At 37.5% G+C, this 23,879-nt stretch overlaps 4 protein-coding genes across 4 annotated transcripts; 2 read left to right on the top strand and 2 right to left on the bottom strand.

Annotated features, from left to right (window-relative positions):
• Nucleotides 1-7,511: 7,511 nt before the first annotated feature.
• Cbr-gcsh-1 lies at nucleotides 7,512-8,799 on the bottom strand (the record flags this gene model as incomplete). Its single annotated transcript, XM_002645741.1, has 3 exons — nucleotides 7,512-7,718; nucleotides 8,519-8,611; nucleotides 8,653-8,799. 3 exons carry the CDS (start codon nucleotides 8,797-8,799, stop codon nucleotides 7,512-7,514), a joined length of 447 nt encoding a protein of 148 aa, XP_002645787.1.
• A 2,256-nt stretch (nucleotides 8,800-11,055) lies between these two features.
• Nucleotides 11,056-15,825, top strand: CBG07482 (the record flags this gene model as incomplete). Its single annotated transcript, XM_002645742.1, has 7 exons — nucleotides 11,056-11,130; nucleotides 12,640-12,691; nucleotides 12,738-12,890; nucleotides 13,280-13,371; nucleotides 13,918-14,549; nucleotides 15,152-15,212; nucleotides 15,712-15,825. 7 exons carry the CDS (start codon nucleotides 11,056-11,058, stop codon nucleotides 15,823-15,825), a joined length of 1,179 nt encoding a protein of 392 aa, XP_002645788.1.
• A 143-nt stretch (nucleotides 15,826-15,968) lies between these two features.
• On the top strand, nucleotides 15,969-18,559 carry CBG07483 (the record flags this gene model as incomplete). Its single annotated transcript, XM_002645743.1, has 4 exons — nucleotides 15,969-16,025; nucleotides 16,101-16,172; nucleotides 16,223-17,114; nucleotides 17,955-18,559. The coding sequence occupies 4 exons, from the start codon at nucleotides 15,969-15,971 to the stop codon at nucleotides 18,557-18,559; spliced, it is 1,626 nt and encodes a 541-aa protein (XP_002645789.1).
• A 2,868-nt stretch (nucleotides 18,560-21,427) lies between these two features.
• CBG07484 lies at nucleotides 21,428-22,654 on the bottom strand (the record flags this gene model as incomplete). The annotated part of the gene is made up of 4 exons (XM_045240552.1): nucleotides 21,428-21,544; nucleotides 22,061-22,194; nucleotides 22,472-22,564; nucleotides 22,621-22,654. 4 exons carry the CDS (start codon nucleotides 22,652-22,654, stop codon nucleotides 21,428-21,430), a joined length of 378 nt encoding a protein of 125 aa, XP_045093518.1.
• Between the last annotated feature and the right edge of the window lie 1,225 nt (nucleotides 22,655-23,879).

The raw sequence follows: 23,879 nt of genomic DNA, 5'->3' as shown, positions 1-23,879 counted from the left end.
TGTCTTATTGTCCGGTACTGTAGGTGGAAGTTTAGGGATGTTGGGAACAGAGTTCTGAGATTTTGAAATTACAAAATTTAAAAAATCGAAATTTTTGTCATTTTGAAAAAGTCCGAAAAGTTTCTTTCGAACATCCCTGGGTAAAAGCTATGCTCAGGGATGTTCGGTACGGAATTTGCATTTCCGAAAATTCGGAAAATTCCAAACAGAATATTCCCGAGCATTTTTTCATAATTAGAGGGGTTTAGATTACAATACGTCTCAAATTGCTTTCGGGCAGAATACTTTTTATTTTTTGCGATTTCAAATTTTTTTTTTCAAATTTTACCTATTTTTTGCGTTTTTGTGATGGAAAAATGGAATTTCTACCTCAAACTTGAACTTTTACAAAATCCGAAAGTTTAGAAATTCTGAAAATTTTGAAATTTCGAAATTCCGGATTTTTAAAAATCGGAAAATCCGAAATTTTCAAAATCTGAATATTACGAGATTCTGAAAATTCTGAAAATTGGAAGATTCCGAATTTCTTAATACTCCGTAAATCCTATTCCGAACATCCCTGTGTGGAAGCTATGATTGCCAAGAGCATAACTAAATCCGCAACATCAGTAACAACTTTGAACACTTGATGTCATAATACTGAAAAGAGACAATTTTCAATTATCCACCCGTAACTAAACAAAAGTTCATCTCTTCTTTCTGCAGCGAAAAAGAATTTTCTTCCTAAAATCGCAGACAGTAGTTTGAAAAAAATATCTTCTTTTTTCACAATCTGGGACATCCATCCATCAAAGGTTGGATTGAATCTGTTCTGGTATTCCGATTTTGGAAGACCAAATTTGAAAAAGTATCTTTTCATCTATCAGTCTTCCTTCTGACAGTCTCTTGTCTGACACTGATCAGAAGAACAGAAAAATAGACAATTGATAGGGTCTGCTGCAGTAATACATAAAGAATGTTCCATCACTCACGGGGTGCAACAGAAAAAGCAACATGTTGAAAAAAGAAGAGGGGAAAGATGGGTGCGCTGGTAAGAAGACAGTAAGAAAATTGATGAAGGCGATAGAATTGAGAACAAGTGATGAATTGAAACGGAATATGAGATAGATAGCATCTTGGAGAACTCAAGTTCGATTTGACTGGTCGCGGGTGTGAAAATGTTTTCTACATTTAGAAAACGGCAACTATTGGATTGGAATGGGGGATTGATGATGTATGTATGTAAATAGGCGAGAACAACAAAGAATTATTGAAAAAAAATGTATAAGTGTTCAGTAAACGTTATTCTTTTAGTTACTGTAAACCCTGTAATAGAAAGGTCAAACAAGAATATTTATCAAATTACGGCACCTCGGTTGAAATTACCGTAAACACTGATATAACGCCACTCGAACCACTTTATTTGTGTCAGTTTATCTAGGATCCTGTGAGAAGTATTCGAAAATGGTCAACTAATAAAATGCTGCTGATATAATGATAAACATTTAGTCAGTTGACCACGTTCTGGAATCTTTCACAGAAACCAAAATAAATTGGCTCAAAGCCAAAGGTACGGCGGATTTTTTTGGAGTGTATACGGTAGCTATTTTTGAACGACTACAAAATATAGAAGATTTTGTCCAATAAGCGTGAAAAAATAATGCTCATTAAACAAAACAGAGCTTCAGTTTTGTTGTTGACAACTTTGTCGTACAAATTGATCAAAATGAGATGAACCGCTTGAAAATGTCACCACTCGCTATTTTGAAAGTTTCGGCACTTGGATGGTTTCAAGCGGGATATCTCATTTGGATAAATTTCTTCAAAAAAGTTGTCCACTACGAAATTAAAGCTCCACACTTGATCAGTATACCAAACAATTTTCATTTCTATTTTCAAGTTTGCTATTTCCCACTGAAAACAGGCCTCTCGGAAACGGTCGCAGATGATCCCCAGACCGTTCACTTTGAGCCCATATATCTCGGTTTCTGGGAAAGATAACAAGAAATAGTCAATTAACAAAATGTTGATGATAACATGATCAACATTTTGTCAGTTGGCCACTTTCTGGTATCCCCTACAGAAACCGAGATATATCTGCTCAAAGATGAAATTTAGGAGCACTTCTGCTGGAGTGTTTACAGTAGCCAAGTTTGAATATCTAAAAAAAAGCAATTTTTTTTGGTGAGCCTGTGACCTTTCAGGTGTACTATACAAAAGTTGAGATTTTTTTGTACTGGAACACTTTTTTGTACAAGCTCATCTAAATAAATAAGATAAATCGCTGAAAATAACGCCACACGAATTCAGTGTTAGAACTCAATAAAGTTCATGCGTGATATCTCATTTGGATAATATTCTACAGAAAAGTTGTCAACTACAAAATTATATATTTGATCAGTATACCAAACAATTTTCAATCTTATCCAACAAAATCTACTACGTTTGGTAGACACCCAAAGTTTTCTACTGTTCATTGAAAACCGGCATACCGTAATATGATTCTCTTTAAACCATCAATATTGAGCACATATATCTCATTTCCTGTCAAGAATATTGAAAAGTGGTCAACTGAAAAAATGTTCATCAAAATATCAAAAATATTTTTTCAGTCAGCAACTTTTTGACATCTTTCCCAAGAACCGAGATATGTTTGCTCAAACGTGGCAGTGCGGGGCGCTTTTAATACAGATTCTTATTGGGTGAAAAACTTAGACTACTGGATTCTCGCATTTGAGGTTCTAAAGTATTTTTTGATAACACTGAACAAATCGAAACCTCAAAAAAAAACATTAGAAAAAAAGTTCAGGAAAATTTCATTATCTATTTTTTGTCCTTCTCTTTTCAGTTCTCGTTTTTTTGGGGAAACTCTTACAAGACCACTTCGACCAAAAGAAGTGCAAAAAACCACATTCGGATGTGACTACTCACTGGAATAATTTAATTTCGAAAAGCTGCGCCAGCTTTTTTTCTTCTTGTGCATCGTCCTTCTCACAAAAATCTATAAAAAAACAAAGAAAAACCTTCGATTCTGTTTCCTTTCCAATGGTTCAGACAAGATTAATTGTTCGTGACATCAGACAATTTGACAAGGTCTCATTGGCTCTTCTCTCTTTTAATTTTCGTCTTACAGAGCTTCAAAACATGTGCTTCAAACCATTGGCAATATCAAAAATTCGCCAGAAATTTCTATTGTTCCATTTGCTCTCATACCATACGAAAACGGATTCACATACCTTGATTGAAAAATGTTTACAAGCACAAAAATTTAATAAGCTTGTATGAATGAATGGGAGCTAACAAAAGAAACGCAACATTTCAAACTTTGTCAGTGGCACAATTTTTGTTTTATACCCTAAAGCCGTGGTTACGAAAAGGGATGCAATATTGCGAAACTGGACATAACACTTTTTGCAAAGAAAATGAAGTGTTCTTTGTGAAAAACATAAAAAGACTGATTTTGAGAATTTGGTAATCAAAGAAAAAATGGTCACTTTTTCGCATACTTGTGGAAAAGATGGCCGGCCCGCGGGCCGGACCGGGCCGGGCCGAGACTTTTTTGTAAGCGGGCCGGGCCGGAAAAAATTACACATGGCCGGCCCGCTTTTTGAAAATTTCGAAATTTTAGAGCAAATCATCATTTTTCAAGATGGATTTTCTCCTTAATAAATAAAAATCCACACTAGAGGTCGATTCTGTTTAAAAAAAACTGTTTTGAGGTCGTTTTTAAAAAAAATTTCATCCTTGGCTTAATGAAATTTGACTTTTTTGCTAAAAATTCAATTAAATTGACTTTTTTTCCATCCACATGTATGCTTTTTCGTTGTCTATGTTATTATAAGAACTGTAGAAAAAAAATAGAAAAAGAAAAAAAAATTCTATTCATTGTACTCTTATGGTTGAAAATGCCTATGACCTATTTTTTGAAAAAAAAAAAGAAAGAAATGAAATAAAAACGTAACAAGAAAAAAATGAGCTCGTCGGTGGCAAATCATAAACAGAAACCAAAACAGCATGCTTGAAAAATAAGAATCGTTTATATTTCAGATGCTTCATGTGATTGAATTGTTTATATTAGAATATGAGGAAGCTGCCACGTGGTTGGCAAATGACTATTAAAGTTTCCGGGTGACACAGACAAGAGAGTTTCTGTGAAAAAAGTATGTTGGAAACTTCAAGAGTCTGGGAGTGAAAAGATTCTACCAAGAAGAAGTCAATTTTTTTTCATAATGAGAGCTTAGAAATTTCAAATTTAAGCTTGGAAATGTTTTTTACTTCAGCTGACTTGAGAGATTTACTCAGAGACAGTGACATAATGAATTTTTGCGATTTCAGATCACTTTCTGGCCATAAAGATTTTATTAAGCGGCAGTAGAGATAGCGAAGAAGCCTAAAATCTTTAATTGACAATTTGACCACTCATGCCATGAATAGAATTGTATACCAATAGAGTGTAACATGATTTTTGGCTAAAACTTTCTAATCATGTTGAAAACCTTATATTTCAGATTCATGATCGTTTTCTATTTTTTCCGAATTTTTGAAAAAAAAACATCCAAAAATCCATCCGAAATTTTTCAAGAGCTAAACTTCGTCGTCAAGAAATTTTTTCCGTTTTCTGCGTAAAAATACATTTGCATCTAATAAAGTTCAGAAATGTCCAAATTAGAACAGAACCAGAGCACTGTACCTTAATCTCTGCTAACTGCAATGTCTTCTTTAATCGGTACAACATGTCATGTCGCCTGGGATCATTTCTTCCCTGGAGATTCCTTCTGACACTTTGTCACTCTGTGCATTCTCATTCGCACTCGACGTCGTATTCGCATCAGATACGCGTTTTCCATTCAAGACCTGACTTTATTGATTAACCATTTATTGATTAACCCCTAGACAATCTTGGGTCTTCTATTCTATTTTATTCAGTTTGTCTTCCACTGCCTTTTTTTCTCATCAATCATTCTAGCCTATTGATTCATTCATTCTACCAAACATGAACAACCGGGAATTCCCTCTCCAACGTCTTCCCAATGATCCGTGTACAGAGATTCTGAAAACTATGACCTTCCGTGAAATGTGAGTTTATTTTCTCAAAATTTTTGTATCTGTTGCATTGAGCTTACACGATTTCAGGATTTTCTACTCATTCCTTTCGAAAAAGGCGCATTCCGTGAACAGGGCTCTTCGATTACCGATTTTGTTGGTTAATATACAATGACAGCACGGCTGTTGATAACTATGCGATTCGACTGCGTTTTTTTGGGTTCTTCAAATTTGAAAAAAATGTGAAATTTGAGAAAGATTTTCAATTTTTTTGTGCAAGAACTATTTTTATGGACACTCTTATCTTGAAAAATGTTTTCTTGGCAGAAAAATTGCCCATTTTTTTGTTGACCCCAAAAAATTTTTTCCAAAAATCCTGGCCGGATCCTGGAAATTCTGGAAAAAGCCGGCCCGTTGCAAGTATCCATATAATGAGAAAACACGAAAATGAAGTTCTACTGGATTTTAGCAAAACCGCGAGCAGTTTTAGCATAAAGCACTTCACAAAGACCAGATATTTCTAATAGTAAGTTTTTCAAAATAGTTGTGCAATTTCTGAAAAAAAAACTGTTGAATAGCCAAAAAAAGATGGAGCACGGTTATGGATCCAGGATTTTTTGAAGTGGAGGGATGTTGCATCACTTTCTAATCTTTTTGTTATAGGCACCTTGAAGTTTAAAATAATAGCTTACCGTAAACACCCTAATAGAACGCCACCAGGAACGTTTACTTTGAGTCTCTATATCTACTTCCTTTGAAAGATATCAAAAAGTTGTGAACTGATGAAATGTTTATCATAACATTAGCAACATTTTATCAAATGATTATTTTTTGATATCTCTTACAGAAAATCAGATACATGGGCTCCAGTTTGACGATTCGAGTGGCGTGCTATGAGAGTGTTTACTGCAATTCAGAGTAATCGACGTCGGTGAAGCTCTTTCAAAATTCGGTTCATTCCTGGTTTCATTTTATTCATTCAAAAGCAATCTGTAGTTGAGGCAACAAATGCAAAAAACTGCAGTTAAATATTTTAAAAACTGCAGTTAAGTATTAAACTGCAGTTAAGTACAGTTAAGTACCCCAAGTTTTATCGAAGTTATCAATTCTTTTTCTAGAAACCCACGATTCCTGTAGAAGATAGCAATTATTTGTCAACAGATGAAATATTTATCATAATACCACCAACTATTTCTCAGTTTACAAGTTTTTGATATCTTTCACAGAATCCGAGATAACTGTGCTCAAAATAAACGGCTTTGGGCGGATTTCTTCGTATTAGAAAAACCACGTTAAGTTTGAAATTTCGACTTTTCGGCAATAATTCTTTTCCAGACGATTTTTCTGTTTATTTCTGTCTTTTTCAAGCTTTCAGAAGGATAGCGATATCATTTATTAGACTGTCAACCCGCAAAATTTTTCACGGCATCTGATTTCGACTGTCTGAGCGTTGTTTGACAGAAATGTTAGCTGCAAATGGCGAGGATTCAAGCAATGAGAATTCTCCTCGAAGTTTTTTTTCTTTTTGAAAGCGAACTTGCTGAATGTTTCAACTTCGATTCCTTAATTCAGTAGTTTTCCTTAAAATTGTCTATTTCATCGCTCCTGGACATCAAAAGTTTCTGAAAAATGTTCAGTAATTATTTTTTGTAGTGTTTCTTTGTGAACAAATTCCCAGTCGTTTGAATTCATTATTGCATATAAATTTCGCATTTTGATGACGAAATAAAGAAAAAACGTCATCCAACGTGGCGTCCGATATGCGGCGGAGGGTGCGGCGACACTTTCTGCGGTGCATGCAGACAGAAGACACCGAGAACGACGGGAGATTTTTTAGGAACGTTTGTTCGAACGCTATAATTGTTTTCTTGAGCATTTGTTTACAATTATTTGATGTTAATTAATTTTTAAAAAAATTTTAAAAAATTAATTAACGTCATATTTTTGCTGAATTGCGTCGTTTCTCGTGTTTTACAAGTTTTCCGTTTAATTGTCGTAGAATCTGATGCATCACGAGTGCGGAGTGTTTGCGTACTCTTTTTTTCACACAAAAAAAACGTTGGCATATGCCACGTTCGATATGGAAAATAACCCGAATTCTGAACGAAATGTTTGATTTTATCTTTCTGATAAAATCTGATAAACATTTCCTAACAAATGTGCGTTTTTTCGCAAATGTTACCTGCATGAGTAAGTTTTTCAAAACATTTCCGCGCTTTCTGGTTTTAAAAAGTTGAATTGGCGAACGGAAAACCAGTTTTTTTCTCAATCAATCTAAAAAATCTGTATTTCTGCCCAACCGCCGCTTTTCTATCAAATTTTGTCAACGACATAGGCGCCTCGGGTGCAGATTGAGTGTGACGATTGATAAGAGAAGAAACATTTGAGAAATCAGTTTCATGATAGTCATAAGAAGATGGTCGCCTATCTGCATTTGACACCAAAAGACCGAAAAAACGGAGGGAAAAAGAAGAAAATCGATAATCGCGTTAGTGAGCCGCCTCCTCTTCCTCCTTGAAAGTGTTGTATTGGTCCTCGTTGAGCAACTCCTTGAGCTCTTCAACACTCTTTATTTGCACTTTGTAAAGCCATCCTTTCTCCAGTGGACTTTTGTTGATCATTCCTGGCTCTTCTTCCAACTTTGTGTTCTTCTCGAGAACAGTTCCACTCACTGGAGCGTAGATGTCGGAAGCAGCCTGTAAGATTTGAACAAATGGGATACTGATGGATCCATTTTTAATCCATCAAAGGTCAGAACGCGCATAGCTTTCTAGTTATTGCTTTTACGAAATACTCGGATACAGTATCGGTTCTTAAGATATGCACTTTTGGGCCATTTTGGCCATTTTTAGAGGACTATTTTCGCAAATTTTAGATTATTTTGATCATTTTCAGAAGTGTATTTTGCTTCTCAACAAGTTTCCGACCGCTTTGAAAATTTTGAAAACTGTAAAGCAGACAAGCGGTTTTTAAACGTTTTCACTACTGAAAAGGACCCAAAAAAGGTGTCCTTCAGAACATGGGTAATTGCTGGGAAACTAGGAATTTTCGAAAAACTCTGCAATTGCAAATTTTTCAATCTTGATCTGTTTTACACCTTACCAAATTTTCAGAGTGATTGGAAACATGATAGGCAAGCTCCGGACTCTTGAAAACGTTCCAAAATTAACTGAAAATCAAGATTTATCTTATTGACCGGTACTGTATATGATGCTTGGAGAATATCAACCAACATTCCAATGAACACTCAATTAGAAACGCACTCTGCGGTCCATTGTACTCTATGCTTTTGTTTGACTTGTTTTCAATAACATAATAGGTAGAATTGGTATATGAGTACTCACTCCAATTCCGGTCGCTAGCTAGTTCATCTAATCCTATCCCTTCAGTGGATGGCCTTCACCGCTCATTTTATACAAACTGTAGAAATTCATAACTCTATATTATCTCTCTTCATCCGCTCATTTTCCCGTTTCCTCTCCTAACAAAAGCTCACCTTTACACTTTCCACTGCTCCAGTTGAGTCTCCTTTCTCAATTTCCGTTCCGGCTTCTGGAAGCTCCAGGAAAACCACATCACCTAATTGCTCCTGAACTAGAGACTTGTTAACCAATTTTTAATCTAACTTACCGTAGCAAAATCAGTGATTCCAACTGTTCCAACAGTCTTGTCAACAAGAATCCATTCGTGCTTCTTGGTGTAGAATCGTCCAGATGATGCAAATCTAAGAGCAGTTCTGGCAGAAGCAGTTGGAACGAGACGGGCGAGGAAACTCATTTCTGAAAAGTTCAATTTTAGAACAAGCTGTCTTAGAAGAAAAAAGAAACGTTGTCTAGGTAGAGTCTCCGCTATTTGCAAACAAAAATGAAACTGGAGAAGACGATTGGTGAGATGACTGCCCTAGAAAGAGATAAAAAAGAAAGACTGCGACGCAAAAGATAAGATAACAGAAAAAAGGCATGGTTATTGTACTTTTGACTTATAGTGTGGATAGGTGGAGTGACCTAGGTTCAGGAATTTTATGAGTTCGTATATATCAGCAATTACAAACGTCCAGGATTTAGAATAACCTAATTTCTCAGAACGGAGTATTTTCCAAAAACAAAACCTCTGAGAATGCAAAAAAAAGTCAAAAGGCAAGAAATAAACGAAAAAATTTCAATAAAAAATTATCGGAGAAATTATTTTTTGAAAAATATTTTGAGAAACTTTTCAAGGAATGAGTTTCTCAAGGTTTTCAGAAACATTCGCAATGCGGAATTTCGGAGCTTCGTTGCATTTTTTCTCGTTTTTCGGCCATTTTAACGTGATGGCCTAACTTTTACGAGTTGATTTTTCTAGGTGACCATGGTGAAATGACCTAGAATTGGTCTGATGGAATATTTTCAAATGGAATATTTTCTATGTCATTTTTAAGTGGTGGCCTAACTTTTGGGAAACCCAGAATGCAAAAGTTGGGCCATCACTTCAAAATAGGTTAGAATATCAGGCCAGTTTTAGGCCATTTCTATTTGGTGGCATAGAAAACTAAACTTGCAAAAACTGGGGCATCACTTCAAAATCACACTTTTTTGCATAGAAATGGCCGAACACAAATCTTTGAGTGTTTTCTAGGTCGTTTTGAAGTGGTGGCCTAACTTTTGCAGATTTGTTTTTCTACTCGGTAAATGTGGGCAACTTCTTCCCCAACTCTGAGCAGCTATTGTCCTAACTCCAGGCAACTTCTAGCATTTCATAGGTCAAACGCTGCCCAGCTTTAGGATAGCTTCTGCCCAGCGTTTGCCCACTTGTAGACAGCCCGCTCTGGCCCCTTCCCTTCCCGCTGTTCCCCTTTTTCCTGAAACATGTTAATATTTGCTAGCTTTGCTAAGTAATATACATTTTATTTTAGAAATTTAAAAAAATTACAGAAAAGAATGGAAAACAGAAAAAATAAAAATGATAGAACACAAGAATTCGAACAAAGACACTTATAAGTAGATCTCCAGGCATAGCCATCTGGCAAGAAATAAACGAAAAAATTTCAATAAAAATTTATCGGAAAAATTATTTTTTGAAAAATATTTTGAGAAACTTTTCAAGGAATGAGTTTCTCAAGGTTTTCAGAAACATTCGCAATGCGGAATTTCGGAGCTTCGTTGCATTTTTTCTCGTTTTTCGGTCATTTTTACGTGATGGCCTAACTTTTGCAAGATGGATTTTCTAGGCCGCCATGGTAAAATGATCTAAAAATAGCCTAACATGCCCAGATGTGCTTCCTAGGTAACTTTATTGTGGTGGCCTAGAAAGCTCCTTTTCCGAAAGTTAGGTCAGTAATGATCGCAACGTGGTTTAGATGTAATTTGGTACAAACAGCTACTATAAAATCTATTATGGACGGGTTCTCTAACTTTCCATTTCGAACCAATTTATCTCGTTTCCTGTCAGAGGCATAAAAAAGATGTTAACTGTATTACAATATCAGAAGTGTTTTGTCAGTTGACATATTTCTGGTATCTTGCACAGGAACTGAGATAATTGAGCTCAATCTTGGCAGCGTCGGAGCTTTTCTATGACAGGTTTAACTTTCGAAACACCATTAATCTCCATGCTTCCATTTTTTTCTCTCTTTGAGCTCTGCAAAACACTTTTCCTATTAGATATTTCGTTCATTCGTCCCTTTCAATTATGCCTCTTACACTTCTCTAGTTCAACCCTAAAATTATACAATCTCGCCTCCTCCACATTGTTTTTCCTCTCTCCTTTTTCTCTTTTTTTCCTGCTGTCCTCTGAACGTTGTTCAAAAGAGCACAGAAAGAGCAAATCTCTAGTCTGTGAATCGATATCCTGGTGTTGTGCTCTTTTTTAGACTTCCTGTCTAGTTTATTTTTTGTATCTCGTTATACAGCAGCAAATGTGTCCTTCTCGTTTCGACTATCTCAAATTACCGCATTCTTATCAATTTCTCCTATCTGTCGTATCGTACTTTTAATCATCAATACCTTATAATTTGGTTTCCAGAACACCTTCTTCGTCAAAAGGATCTTCGTCAAGATGAGTGGAAAGAAGAAGGACGATAGATGGATCGTTGAGTCTTGGGAGGCCGATGAGGTTTTCGGCTTGCAAGACGTAAGTAAAATCAGAACCATCTTCAAAAAAAAAAACTTTAAAAACTGACATCATGAAAAACTTTTCGAGAAATGCTTTTTTCAAGAGATAGTCTGTGAATTTTCGAACAAAAAGTTATCAACAAATGAATCCCTTTAAAAACAGTTCCCGAAAAAAATTTCTCTACGAAATGTTTTCGATGAATTTGCTCCTCGAAATTAAAAAAAAAATGCGCAAAGCGGAATTTCGGAGTATTGTTGCTGACATGTTTTCTCGTTTTGAAGCGATGGCTTAACTTTTGCATGTTGGGTTTTCTAGGCCACCACATTTGTTGGTATTGATCTCATATTAGAATTGATCTCATATTCATTTGGTGTCTTTTTAATCCGTTTTATCATGATGGCCTAGAAAACCAAATTCGCAAAAATTAGGCCACCATTTCAAAATGACCCAGAAAACAGACCAGAATCATGTTAGGGCATTTTTAGGCCATTTTAAAGTGGTGGCCTAGAAAACCAAATTCGCAAAAGTTAGGCCACCACTTTAAAATGACCCAGAAAACAGACCAGGGTCATGTGAGGGCATTTTTAGGCCATTTTGAAGTGTGGCCTAGAAGACCGAATTCGAAAAAGTTCGGCTACCACTTCAAAATGATCCAGAAAACAGACCAGGGCCATGTTAGGGCATTTTTAGGCCATTTTGAAGTGGTGGCCTAGAAAACCAAATTTGCAAAAGTTAGGCCACCGCTTCAAAATGACCTAGAAAACACAACAGAGTCATGTTAAGGCATTTTTAGGCCATTTTGAAGTGGTGGCCTAGAAAACCAAATTTGCAAAAGTTAGGCCACCGCTTCAAAATGACCTAGAAAACACAACAGGGTCATGTTAAGGCATTTTTAGGCCATTTTGAAGTGGTGGCCTAGAAAACCAAATTCGCAAAAGTTAGGCCACCATTTCAAAATGACCTAGAAAACACATGAGGGTAATGTTAGGGCGTTTTTAGGCCATTTTGAAGTGGTGGCCTAGAAAACCAAATTCGCAAAAGTTAGGCCACCACTTCAAAATGACCCAGAAAACAGACCAGGGTCATGTTAAGGCATTTTTAGGCCATTTTGAAGAGGTGGCCTACTCGGTAAATGTAGGCAACTTTGGGGCAGAAGTTAGGTGAATTAGGCTGCGGGCAGACTTTGGTCCAAGGCTGGGCAGAAGTTGGGCAATAGACCAACGGCGCGCAGAGGGGCAACGGCTGGGCAGACGCTGGGCAGAAGCTCAGGAGGTTGCGATGATGCAACATTTTTTACGGTTATCAGTTTTAAACATTTTTTTTTCTATGAATTTGCTTACGATTATCTCTAAATTTTTTCAAATACTGTCAGTTTCTTATTCTTTTTTCAGTTTTCAACAAGAGAACAGTTGGGTTACTGTCATCGATGAGTGGAATCGGGTGAAGCGAACAAAAAACGGGAAGCCATTGGTGAGCATAGAAAAGGATGAGTTTTGCCATTTTTCATTTTAAGAGATGGAATATCAGATGGCAAGAGAAGAAATCTACGAAATCCCATCAGAAGTATCCCACAAAGGAGGTATGATTTTTTTTCGAAATTAAGGCTCACATTGACTCACTTTTAGAATCTACGACGAAACGGAACAGTCAACTTGAAAAAGAAGAAATTTATGACAACCCAATTACGAAAGATTTAAAGGACGATGTAATGGAAGAGGATGAAGCGTTTGAGAGTAGTGGTCCTGAAGACGCAAACGAGCCGACAATGGACTTCTTCAGTTAGTTTCAGTTCAAATTTGTAAGCGTTGTAGAAGCGAAAGTTTTGTAGACGCGTTATCTGTAACTGTATGTAATTCAGACTTTGAATATGCGGTATCGAATGTTGCTGATTACGACCCCCGCACTTACATCAGAGCTACACTTCAACGTTTTGCAGAAAACATCGGAGTGTTCAACCCATTTGACGTGGAAAGATGACAAATCGAAACGAGGAGTTGAAGTACCAGATGGCTATGCCAGGAGATCTACTTATAAGTGTCTTTGTTCGAATTCTTGTGTTCTATCATTTTTATTTTTTCTGTTTTCCATTCTTTTCTGTAATTTTTTTAAATTTCTAAAATAAAATGTATATTACTTAGCAAAGCTAGCAAATATTAACATGTTTCAGGAAGAAGGGGAACAGCGGGAATGGAAGGGGCCAGAGCGGGCTGTCTACAAGTGGGCAAACGCTGGGCAGAAGCTCTCCTAAAGCTGGGCAGCGTTTGACCTATGAAATGCTAGAAGTTGCCTGGAGTTAGGACAATAGCTGCTCAGAGTTGGGGAAGAAGTTGCCCACATTTACCGAGTAGAAAAACAAATCTGCAAAAGTTAGGCCACCACTTCAAAACGACCTAGAAAACACTCAAAAATTTGTGTTAGGCCATTTCTATGCAAAAAAGTGTGATTTTGAAGTGATGCCCCAGTTTTTGCAAGTTTAGTTTTCTATGCCACCAAATAGAAATGGCCTAAAACTGGCCTGATATTCTAACCTATTTTGAAGTGATGGCCCAACTTTTGCATTCTGGGTTTCCCAAAAGTTAGGCCACCACTTAAAAATGACATAGAAAATATTCCATTTGAAAATATTCCATCAGACCAATTCTAGGTCATTTCACCATGGTCACCTAGAAAAATCAACTCGTAAAAGTTAGGCCATCACGTTAAAATGTATTCGTTTCAAAAAAATGTATAGCCAAATTTGTCGAAGCCGTGTCAAAATATCACGTTGCTCATAAAGAAATTATCTGACCAATAAAAAATTTTCAGGATGAGGATGAAGAAGAAGAAAGAGCGCCACTGTCAGAGGAAGAGAAGAAGAAGCAGGAAGAAGAAGAACTGAAGAAGAAAATGGAAGAAGAAGACCAACCAGATTTGGAGAATGGCCTTTGCGCCTTCATGAGACTCATGGACCGAGTTGTCCGGATTCCAGCCAGTCAGCTCGTAACCTATTCTCCAGAAGCACAAGAGTTTTTGAAGCTCGGAGATTTTCTCTTCGACTCTGTTGAGTTCAACAACGTGACACTTTCAAAGGAGGCGGTCACTTTGGCGACGACCTTTATGCACAAGGTCCAACTCTACGAGTTGTCCCAACGGGAAGTGTTCGTCAAATCCCGGACAATCTGGTACCCCATTTCGTCTGAGCACATCGGCGCACTGATCTACATGCTCTCCCGAATCAAATGCCCGCGGATAACCCCCGACTGCTTTGAGGAGGCGGAGCAACTCATTCGGAAATACTGCAGTGATGCTCATTGGGAACCTGTCTGGTCATCCATAAAAGAGCGGAACATCAATCAGCAGTACCGAATTGAATACACCGGAAGGCTACCGTTGTTCGAAGTAGCGGACTTTTTCGCAGAGGATCATTACAATGACGATAGTTTTTACTGGAACACCCAGTTCTTTTTGCTTTCGTTTAAAGAGCTTGTGGATTCTTCAAAACTGGTTTTCTAGAAAATGCATTTCACGTGAGTTGCTTTTATTGGAATTCTGGATTCTGGATTCTGGATTCTGGATTCTGGATTTTGGAGTCCTGTGATTCTGAAGTCCTGGGATTTTGATTTGACTATTTCAAAGTTAAAAATAGCGTTTTCCAGATAATCATTATGTATTCCGATTGCGACTGAGCCGTCCACACCCAGCCATCATTTCGCCTCGTCCAGATGTCATAAAATGCATGTACCTTGCTATGGATTCTAATTTTTTTCACTGTTCGCCGGTTTTTCTTACTTGTGCTGTCTAGAATTCTGCAGTCTTTTTGGTTTTCTCTTCACCAATCCCTTTTTCGCTCTTTTGCTCTTTTCGCCCATCGCCCTTTTCATCCCTATGATCCGCCTTCTTTTCCATTAATTCCTTTATTCAATACGTTAATGAATTCAGACGTTTTTTTTTCAAAATATTTTTTAATTATATTTTCCGACTGTCGTTGAATACGATATTTCATACTTTAAATTTTTTATTCTCAGCATTTTTCAGAATTCTTAATCAAAAATAATTTCAGTTACCGTCAAGATACCAAGATGTCAAAAAGAGCTAACATAGCTGCTGCATCAGAAATCGATGTGAGTTTTTTTATTGAAATGAAAAGTTAGCTGGATCATGACCAGCTAAAGTCGGCCAGACCAAGCTCGGCAAAGCAGAGTCAAGCTGGGTCCAGCCGGGCTAAGCCAGTCTGAGCCAGGCTAAGCTAGTCCAAGCTGGGCTGAGCTGGGTCAAGTTGGGCTAAGCCGATAAAAGCTAGAGTAAGCTAGTCCAAACTGAGTCAAGTGGGACCAAGCCAGACAAAGATAGGTCAAGCTGGGTCAAGCCGGGTTAAGCTAGTCTGAGCTATGCTAAGCTAGTCCAAGCTGGGCTGAGCTGGGTCAAGTTGGGCTGAGCCGATAAAAGCTAGAGTAAGCAAGGCCAAGCTGAGTCAAGCGAGACCAAGCCAGACTAAGATAGTTCATAAAGACAAAAAAGTGTTTTTAAAAACCTTGGAAATTATTTAGTCCTTATGAATTTTGTGAAAACATTTTTTTTTCTGTCCGAACCAGAGCATTTTCAAAAAGTCCTAATTTCCAGAGCAACAAAAGAAGCCGCCAGAATCAAATTGGAGAAGGAAATCAGGGATCTTTCCGAGAAGTCAATGTGAGTTTACCATATTTTTCATGGGCCAGACCGGGTCAAAATGAATAATTCTTTGTCCCTTTGGTTCTAACATATCAAAATTCTGTATTTTTGGTGAAATTTTTGATAAAATTTCAATAATTCGACTTTCTGTAAGGGTATCATCAGAAACTATGACTTCCGAAGCAACTCTGTTTTCTTTTTAGACTCCTATGGCTGAAGATGTGGCGCTCCCCGATTTCGTGAATGGAGAAGCTTCAATGGCTAATGTGAGTAATAAAAATAAAGATTTGTTTTTCAACTTTCTGAAAATCGTACTGAAGCAAGACAATTCAATTTTTCAGGGCCGCCAATCGACTCTTCCGCCGGCCCTCTCCCAGATGATCCAAGCAAGGATCAAAGAAATCAATCAACAAGTGAGTTTTCGTACACAGAAGGTTCAGAAAAATATACAAACGTTTTTCAGCGCTTTGTTCCTCGTTTCCCCAAAACCAGTAGAAGAACACAGACAAAGTTCGATTGGATTCAATCCAACAATGGGGTTCAAAGGGGAAGTGGCATCCAAGTGTCAAACACAAAATTTCGAGAGGATCTCGAGGAACCTGAAGTATCCTATAATAAGAGATCGATTGGAATTCAAACTCCATTCGTCATTCGCACTGAAGAAAAGAAGAAGAACATCGAGTACATTGATTGGGAGCAATTGGATGAAGACGACCATATGGCTCAAATCGAGGAAAGACAAAAAGCCATTGCATCCAGAAGACGTGACAATCGCCGCCGTCTTCAAGCTCATCGTGGAGACGGAACTTTGGGAGACCCCATCTTTGTTGAGTCGTCGGACACCGAAGACCAGGAGGCTGAAGATGATCAACAGGAGGACCCAGAAGGAGTTGACTCCGTAAAGGTCGAAGCTGAGAACTTTGTTGCGAGATTCCAAATTGCCAATCTGGATTCTTCGAAGCTCATCGAAAAGTTCATTGCCGATGTGTCCTCAAACGACACAGAAGGCACTGAAGAAAAGAAGAAGAACATCGAGTACATTGATTGGGAGCAATTGGATGAAGACGACCATATGGCTCAAATCGAGGAAAGACAAAAAGCCATTGCATCCAGAAGACGTGACAATCGCCGCCGTCTTCAAGCTCATCGTGGAGACGGAACTTTGGGAGACCCCATCTTTGTTGAGTCGTCGGACACCGAAGACCAGGAGGCTGAAGATGATCAACAGGAGGACCCAGAAGGAGTTGACTCCGTAAAGGTCGAAGCTGAGAACTTTGTTGCGAGATTCCAAATTGCCAATCTGGATTCTTCGAAGCTCATCGAAAAGTTCATTGCCGATGTGTCCTCAAACGAAGGTAAATTTATACTTTATTGTAATTGAAGAAAAATAATTAGAAAAAATTCATTTTTGGTCTTTCAACACAAGACAATCTTTCCAACATCATATCTATCAGGAAAACTTCATATCTTGTTAACCCAGATTTCAAAGAATTTTTATGTCTGTCTAGACACATCTGAATATTTTGAATTCCGCTTGCTAGTTCCAGCCGGGTTAAATCAGTTTTGCAATGAAACCTCAACACCTTTCGAATCCAGATTTTGATGCACATATTGGGATAGGGAATAGCCTATTTAGACACAAACCCGCTCGGCGGTTTCAGCCCAGCTATTTTCGTTTCAGTACCAAATTCGCTGTTTCAGAGAAACAGCGCTTTTCAAATAAAAAAGATTTTTTCAAACCCTAGCACTATCCAGAACATTAAAATTGTTGTGGTCTACTTAAAATTGATTGAAATTTCATATTTCAGATATCTTCTGAAAAAAAAATTTTTTTCAATTTTTTGCCACGATTTTTCAGATTTATTCGAGAATTTAGAAAAACGAAATGATGAAAGAAAATACTGAAATATTGAATTTCATTCAGTTCTCAGTTCGTATGACACAACAAATCCCATGGTTGTGGACGTTGAGAAAATCATATTTGAAAACCGCTATTTTAGCACTGAAAATGCGATTTTTGGTGCGGTGAGCGGATTCTAAAATTTTTGATGCGTATAGATAGGCTGTTCTCCGCAAATTTCAAATTTCGTCAAAATTTGAGTTTACGAGGTGTTGAGGTTCTTTTGTAAAAAAATTTTGCATTTTAAAAAATCTCATGTGATTTTTAACAAAAACTCAATCAATATATTTTTCAGCTCATGACACCAATGCTCTTCTCGACCTCGTCATCGACAAAGAGAGGCTCCAAAAATTGCCACCGGGAGTTCAAAACATGTGTGAAATGAGCTCCATGAAGATGGTCCGCAGCTTGAAAATTGGAGCTGAAAAGTTCCCGCATCAAGCGATCAAAGTGGCTGCTCTCTTCGTCTTTCAGCAAATGTGCCCACAGGAGCATGCTGCGGAAAAGGAGCTCTTCCGCTGCTTGGTCTGCTGGATTTGCTCCGGGACCATGGATGTGGGAAACCACATCCAAAGGTTCTCGAGAGCCATTCAATTGGTCAAATTAGCTGCCGAAGATCCGTTGTCAGCCGATTTCCCAGAAGACATTCAACAAATTCTGGTGATGATGAAAGCGGAATACACAACGCTGAGCCAATTGAAGCAATCAAGAACTTCCGCCAGCTCTGGAATCAGACTTCAACAAAGACTCAAGGATGCGACGTCCGACGAAGAAGTGACCAACATCCTGCTCGAATTCTCCAAGTTGCTGGCTCCATTTGCCCTGAAGGCTCAGTTCGCAAAATGGCTCCTTCAGAAGAAGAACTTCAAGCCAATCAAAGAAGTTCTTGATGTCGAGTAAATGTTTCTTTTTTCTGCCGAATCCCCGAATTCCCCCCCCCCCCCCCCACCCTACTCTCTCTATGCCAGAACCATGTCAATTATGTTCAATTTTTCCGTTCTTCTGCTTTAAAAAAACTTTGTCTTTTCGCCAACATTTCTTCCATTTCCCCCATTCCTCTCTAATTCTGGTGACTTTTGCATTCTCCTGTTGTGCCTCTTTTTGATGTTTCCAAGGAAAAACTCAATAAAATGATGTGCCCGATGGGCAGTTAAAAATAATTGGGTTTTTTTTATTTTTTTAATACGATTGGTAAACCAACGAGAACATCAGCTCTGTTTCTTTTTCTTGGTGTGGACAGTCGAATGGTGACGTGTCTTCTTTTCAGCTGGATATCTTAAGTTAGCACTCGTCTCTTTCCGGATGCACAAAGATGATCTCCTGATGAATTTTGGAATGATTTCAATCCGAAAAAACGACTTTCTACTATGAGGTTCTGCCTGCTCTCTAGATCGAAATTCGAGTATTCGAGCTTTTTCAACTGAAAACAGAGAGATGGCAGATTACTCCAAACATGCCTTTTGGTATCTCCAATCCCTTGTCTATGTGGATTTTCCCATAAGAAACATTTACTGTTCATAATTGTTTCAAGATTACACTCATAAAACAATAGGTGCTAGAACGTGAATCTAGACTAATCTGTGATTCTAAATGATACTTCATATTATGGGCAATGTTCTATATTGTAGTTCTTTAACATCTGTATACACTGAGAAACAAGAAATGGACAACGGCTAAAAGTGACGTAGAGCGCGCCCCTAGGCCGCAACACCAACCGGATTTCTTTCGGTACAGTGGATAAAAGGCCAAAATTTGAGTTCTAGAAGTTAGTTCCAAAACGAAGTTTTTTTTATATTGTTCTCATATTTCTCCTTTGAAGAAGCTGATAAATGTCAACTTTCTAACACTTTCAGAATTTTCAAACGCTTCGCATTTTTGCAGTTCTAGAAAACCTGAAAAACTAGTAGAAACCTATAAAAAATACCTACCTGTATAAATCTGTAAAAAATACGTTCGAATTACAAGCTTTCCGTTTTCAAGGATTCGTCGATTTCAAAAAAGGCCCAATCGGTTTTTTGCTGGATGTTTCTTTTTTCTATAAATCTATTGGTCTTGATATAGACATTTCTCCTAGTAAAATTATCCGTTTCCAATGGAATCTGTCAGGATTAGGCTCATAACACAATAGATGTGTTGTATCTAAAGTGTGATTCTAAATGACACTGATCTGAGATTCTGAAAGACACTATATGATTCGTCATGATTACGCTCCTAAAACAATAGGTGTATCTAGAATAGAAATGTAATAAAAGATGATATGTAAAGTGTGAATGCAAATCACACTTCCTGTTACATTGTGATTCAACCTCATTTGTATGGTCATTTTCCGAAAACAATAAAGATGAGATTGTGAGTCTCATTGACACTGTAAATGATTGAATAGGTGAAGAGAGACCCTCCACAAGTACAACCCCACCTGGTTGGACTCACAAGACTCAGCCCCCAGGGGTATATAAACCGTCAGGTACCAACCAATAGTATTCATTTTCTTCTCATGACGACTTGACTGAATAGACGTCTCACATATTCTCGAGAGCTCTCCAAAAATCCTAAAAGTGCATGGATTTTATAGAGTATCTCTCGTATTGATTTTCCTGAGTATTATCTATATTCTATTATTTTCTTAATATTTTCTAGAAGCCCTTCTATTAAAAGGTTTACTTAAAATCTATTGTTGGTGAGAATTTATTTTGAAAAAGGTGAGTTTTTCTTCAATTTTACAAATTTCACTCTAAATACCTAAATAATATGTCTTGTTGGATGAAACCGAACATTTTAGTTTTTTTTTTCATATCAACTCTGTGCCGTTTCTGGAAGTTTCATCACGGGCAACAAATACATAGATTTTTGAACTTTTGAAAATAAAAACGCAATTTTCATTTGATTTTTCTCTCAGACCAGAAAAGCCAAAGCCAGAGAGCCGGACTTCATAAAACCTCTGGACTTAAAAATTCCAGCTACACGGATCACCAACGGCAACGCTCAAGATCCAAAACCAGCATACGGGCCGAATACCGTACTCAAAGAAGTTCCAGAGTGAATCAGGAGGAAGTACGAGGTGTCTGAAGAGGATCCTCCAAAGCATGGCACTCCGTACCTATACCCACTAGACCATTATCGACCGGACACTGCTGAGTAAGTGAATATATCCTTTTCAAATGAATAAAAGGATTTTCCTTCTAGAAAATTGATATACAAGAAGTTCACTGATCTAAAAAGACATTCTTTTTTCATTTTGGACCAACATCAAAATCTCTAACTTTGAACATCATTTCAGGGCGCCAGATCCGCGTTTCGAACTGATGAATGGATACATCAAACAAATCAGAGTGGATCGTGGATACGAGAAGCTTGGGGATAAAATCAACAAAAAAGTCAATCGGATGAAGGACGTTTTCTAGTCAACGAAAAAAACGTGGATCAGGATATCAAGTTGCAGACTGAGGCTGCACTGTTGATGGCCATGGATTTCGGTCCGAAAGCTGGCGGTAGTCTTCAAGATATTCGTCGTCGAATGGGGACAGAAAGGACGGAAAATCCCAAAAAGGTTGCTAGAAGAAGTTGTCATCGAAGGCTCAAAAGATTGGCGTTCATTTTTAATATTTTTTCTTCCTTTTTCTTCCTTAAAATCTCTCAAAAAAGAGTTTCATTAAAAACATTCCTCAAACCTCCTACTATTTTTTTGCCATATCCTTTTTCATCCTTTGCCAATTGTTGACTTTGACCATTCGGTTGAAATTAGAGCTAGTTTTATTTCATATCTATTTTTTAAATTGTATCAATAATCTCCATTCTACTCTTTTGTAATAATCTCCATTCTACTCTTACTTCACGGGGTTTTCCATCAATCGCACATTTTTTCAATTCCTGGCGCACGAGGAATGCCTGAAGTAAAATCGTTTGCTGTGACGACTATTCTGTTACATTCTATAGATTGATACTAACTTCACTTCTGACAAAATCCTCGTCGTGTCTCACATTTTGCTTTTTAACAGTGAACGTGTTGTTCATTCTGTCGAAATGATAAGCTGCATCACATTGAGCTCCTCTTTCTCTGGAAAAAAAAAGTTGTTTTATAGTAACGCTGCAATGTTTTACCGCTCGACACAGTAAAAAAGCTCTGTTTCATTTTGGTTCATTTTTTTGAATCGCATTCCATATCCTCGAACTTGGATGATTGGCTTGTTTTTACGAAGAGCCATTTTCTGTAAAAGCTAATATTCTCGAAACGGGGAGAGAAATCCGCAAAACATTGAGCCCTTGTGCTGCCTGCTCTTTCTGAACCTTTCCTAGTTTGTCCATTTCTTGGTCCACTTTGTTTTCTCGGCCATCTTCAACTCGGACCAACGAGTGTCTAAATATTTTGGGATCCAATTTTTAAGTTCGATTTGATTCACTTACATTTCTCGCGCTTCGATAAATGCCCTCGGTAATAAAAATGAGCGGCTGAGGCTTTTTTGACAGACTGTGGGACGGGCCCATTATTCTCCTTGTAGACGTACGACGTGGTTTTTGAAATCGGTCATATAAATATGCTGAAATAATTTTGAAAGGTCTTACTGGTTGTCAGTGGTCGGATATCCTCTTCATTCTCATTGACTACCTCCGTTTTGATAGCAACAACTCTGGCTGAAATAATTTTGAAAGGTCTTACTGGCCACTCATTTTTCTCCGATTCTAAATCCATTACCCTTTCTTTTGAATCTTCAAACGATCTATGATTATCAAAAATCGCTCGTCTTAGCAACTAAGTGGATATGGTTTCTGAAAATGAATCGTTTTGAAAAAAAACTTCCCGATAAGTGAACTCACGATCAGTTTGAAATGTAATGATCTTTCCTTGGTGGGCGTTTTTGCGCTCCAATTTTCTCACAAGGGTCTTCAGGAGAGTCTCGGTCACGTTGTCTGAAAATGAGTTTAAAAAAAACCGAAAAAACTAGCTTTTCGAAATAAAAACTAACTTTTCTTGTTGATACGAGCAATTTGGCTGTTCATGATGACGTTGATTATGGTAGCGATGAAGATGAGGGTTCTGAAATTATCCACAAGTTACCTGAATGTTGTCAGCATGTCGTGGACCACGACGGTGCATCCTGTCAACTCTGGTTAATTCTTGTTTTTATGTTATTCACGAATTGAAAAATCGACAGTTACTTTCCTTTGCGCTTCTGCTGCTTTCTCTCCTGTTCCCCTATATTTTATTATTTTGGTTCCTAACTGGGTCAATTTCGGTCTGTTTTTGATAATTTTTTATCTATAAAAAATCTCTCTGGCTATCCGGTTACCAAAATTTGTCAAAAGTTGAAAAGTTGAATTCACTGAAAGCTAAAAACAAGGGAAATTCAAAAAAAGTAGTTTTTTCAAGTGATTGTGAGAAATTACAAAGTTACGGCTTCATCAACACAAGAAACAATCTTTCTTACCTTTGAAATCAAAGAATGCAAGAGGGAATAGTTAGGATGTCGAAAAAAAATCATTGGGGAAGACTGGTACACCCAGTCAATAGAATACTGAAGAAACAGGTATTGCGCCTGCCTTATATACTCCTTAAAAATGGGAGGAGCGAATAGAGTCGGCGCAGAAAGGGGTGGAGCAAGTGACAACGGTGTCATCTATGGAGAACGCAGAGTATGAGTGGACATATGGAAAAAAGAAAGCATATACCTTTTTTTTTGGGAAATAGATGAAAAATGAAACAGCAGAGACCCAGAAAAGGGAACGGAAAAGCAGGTGCCTAGAAAAGGGGAACAAAGAAGTGAACCTTTCTTTGGGAAATGGAAGGGAAATTGAATAGAAGAAAACCCAAAAAAGGGAGATAAAGAATCGGAGACTGTTTCCTATGGAACCGAAGAGCAGATGCCTCGAAAAAGGAAATGAAGAAGCAGAAACCCTGAAAAAAAGGCAGTCAAAATGTGATAAAAAGTGTGAGTTGTTGTTGAAAGATGGGTAACGTTTGTATGAAGACAGAAACGAAGGAACAATATGTACATACGAATACTTGCATTTTCATTCCGAATGAGACATGGTCATCTTACTTGAATCAAATTACAAAAAAATCTATTCTTTCTCACCATCGATTGTAGGGAACACATTTTTCCGATAAACTGAAATACGAGAACGAAATCGGAAGTGTCCAATTTTTTGAGAAACGGAACGTGGTAAAACGTTTTTGGAAAACGGAAATAGAAACGTAATTTTGAATTATTTTTTACGGAGACAA

The sequence above is a fragment of the Caenorhabditis briggsae genome (assembly GCF_000004555.2).
Source record: "Caenorhabditis briggsae complete genome, chrX, whole genome shotgun sequence".
Classification (NCBI taxonomy): Eukaryota; Metazoa; Nematoda; class Chromadorea; order Rhabditida; family Rhabditidae; genus Caenorhabditis; species Caenorhabditis briggsae.
Note: the sequence above shows the minus strand (reverse complement) of the source record. Positions and strands in the feature narration are given on the sequence as shown.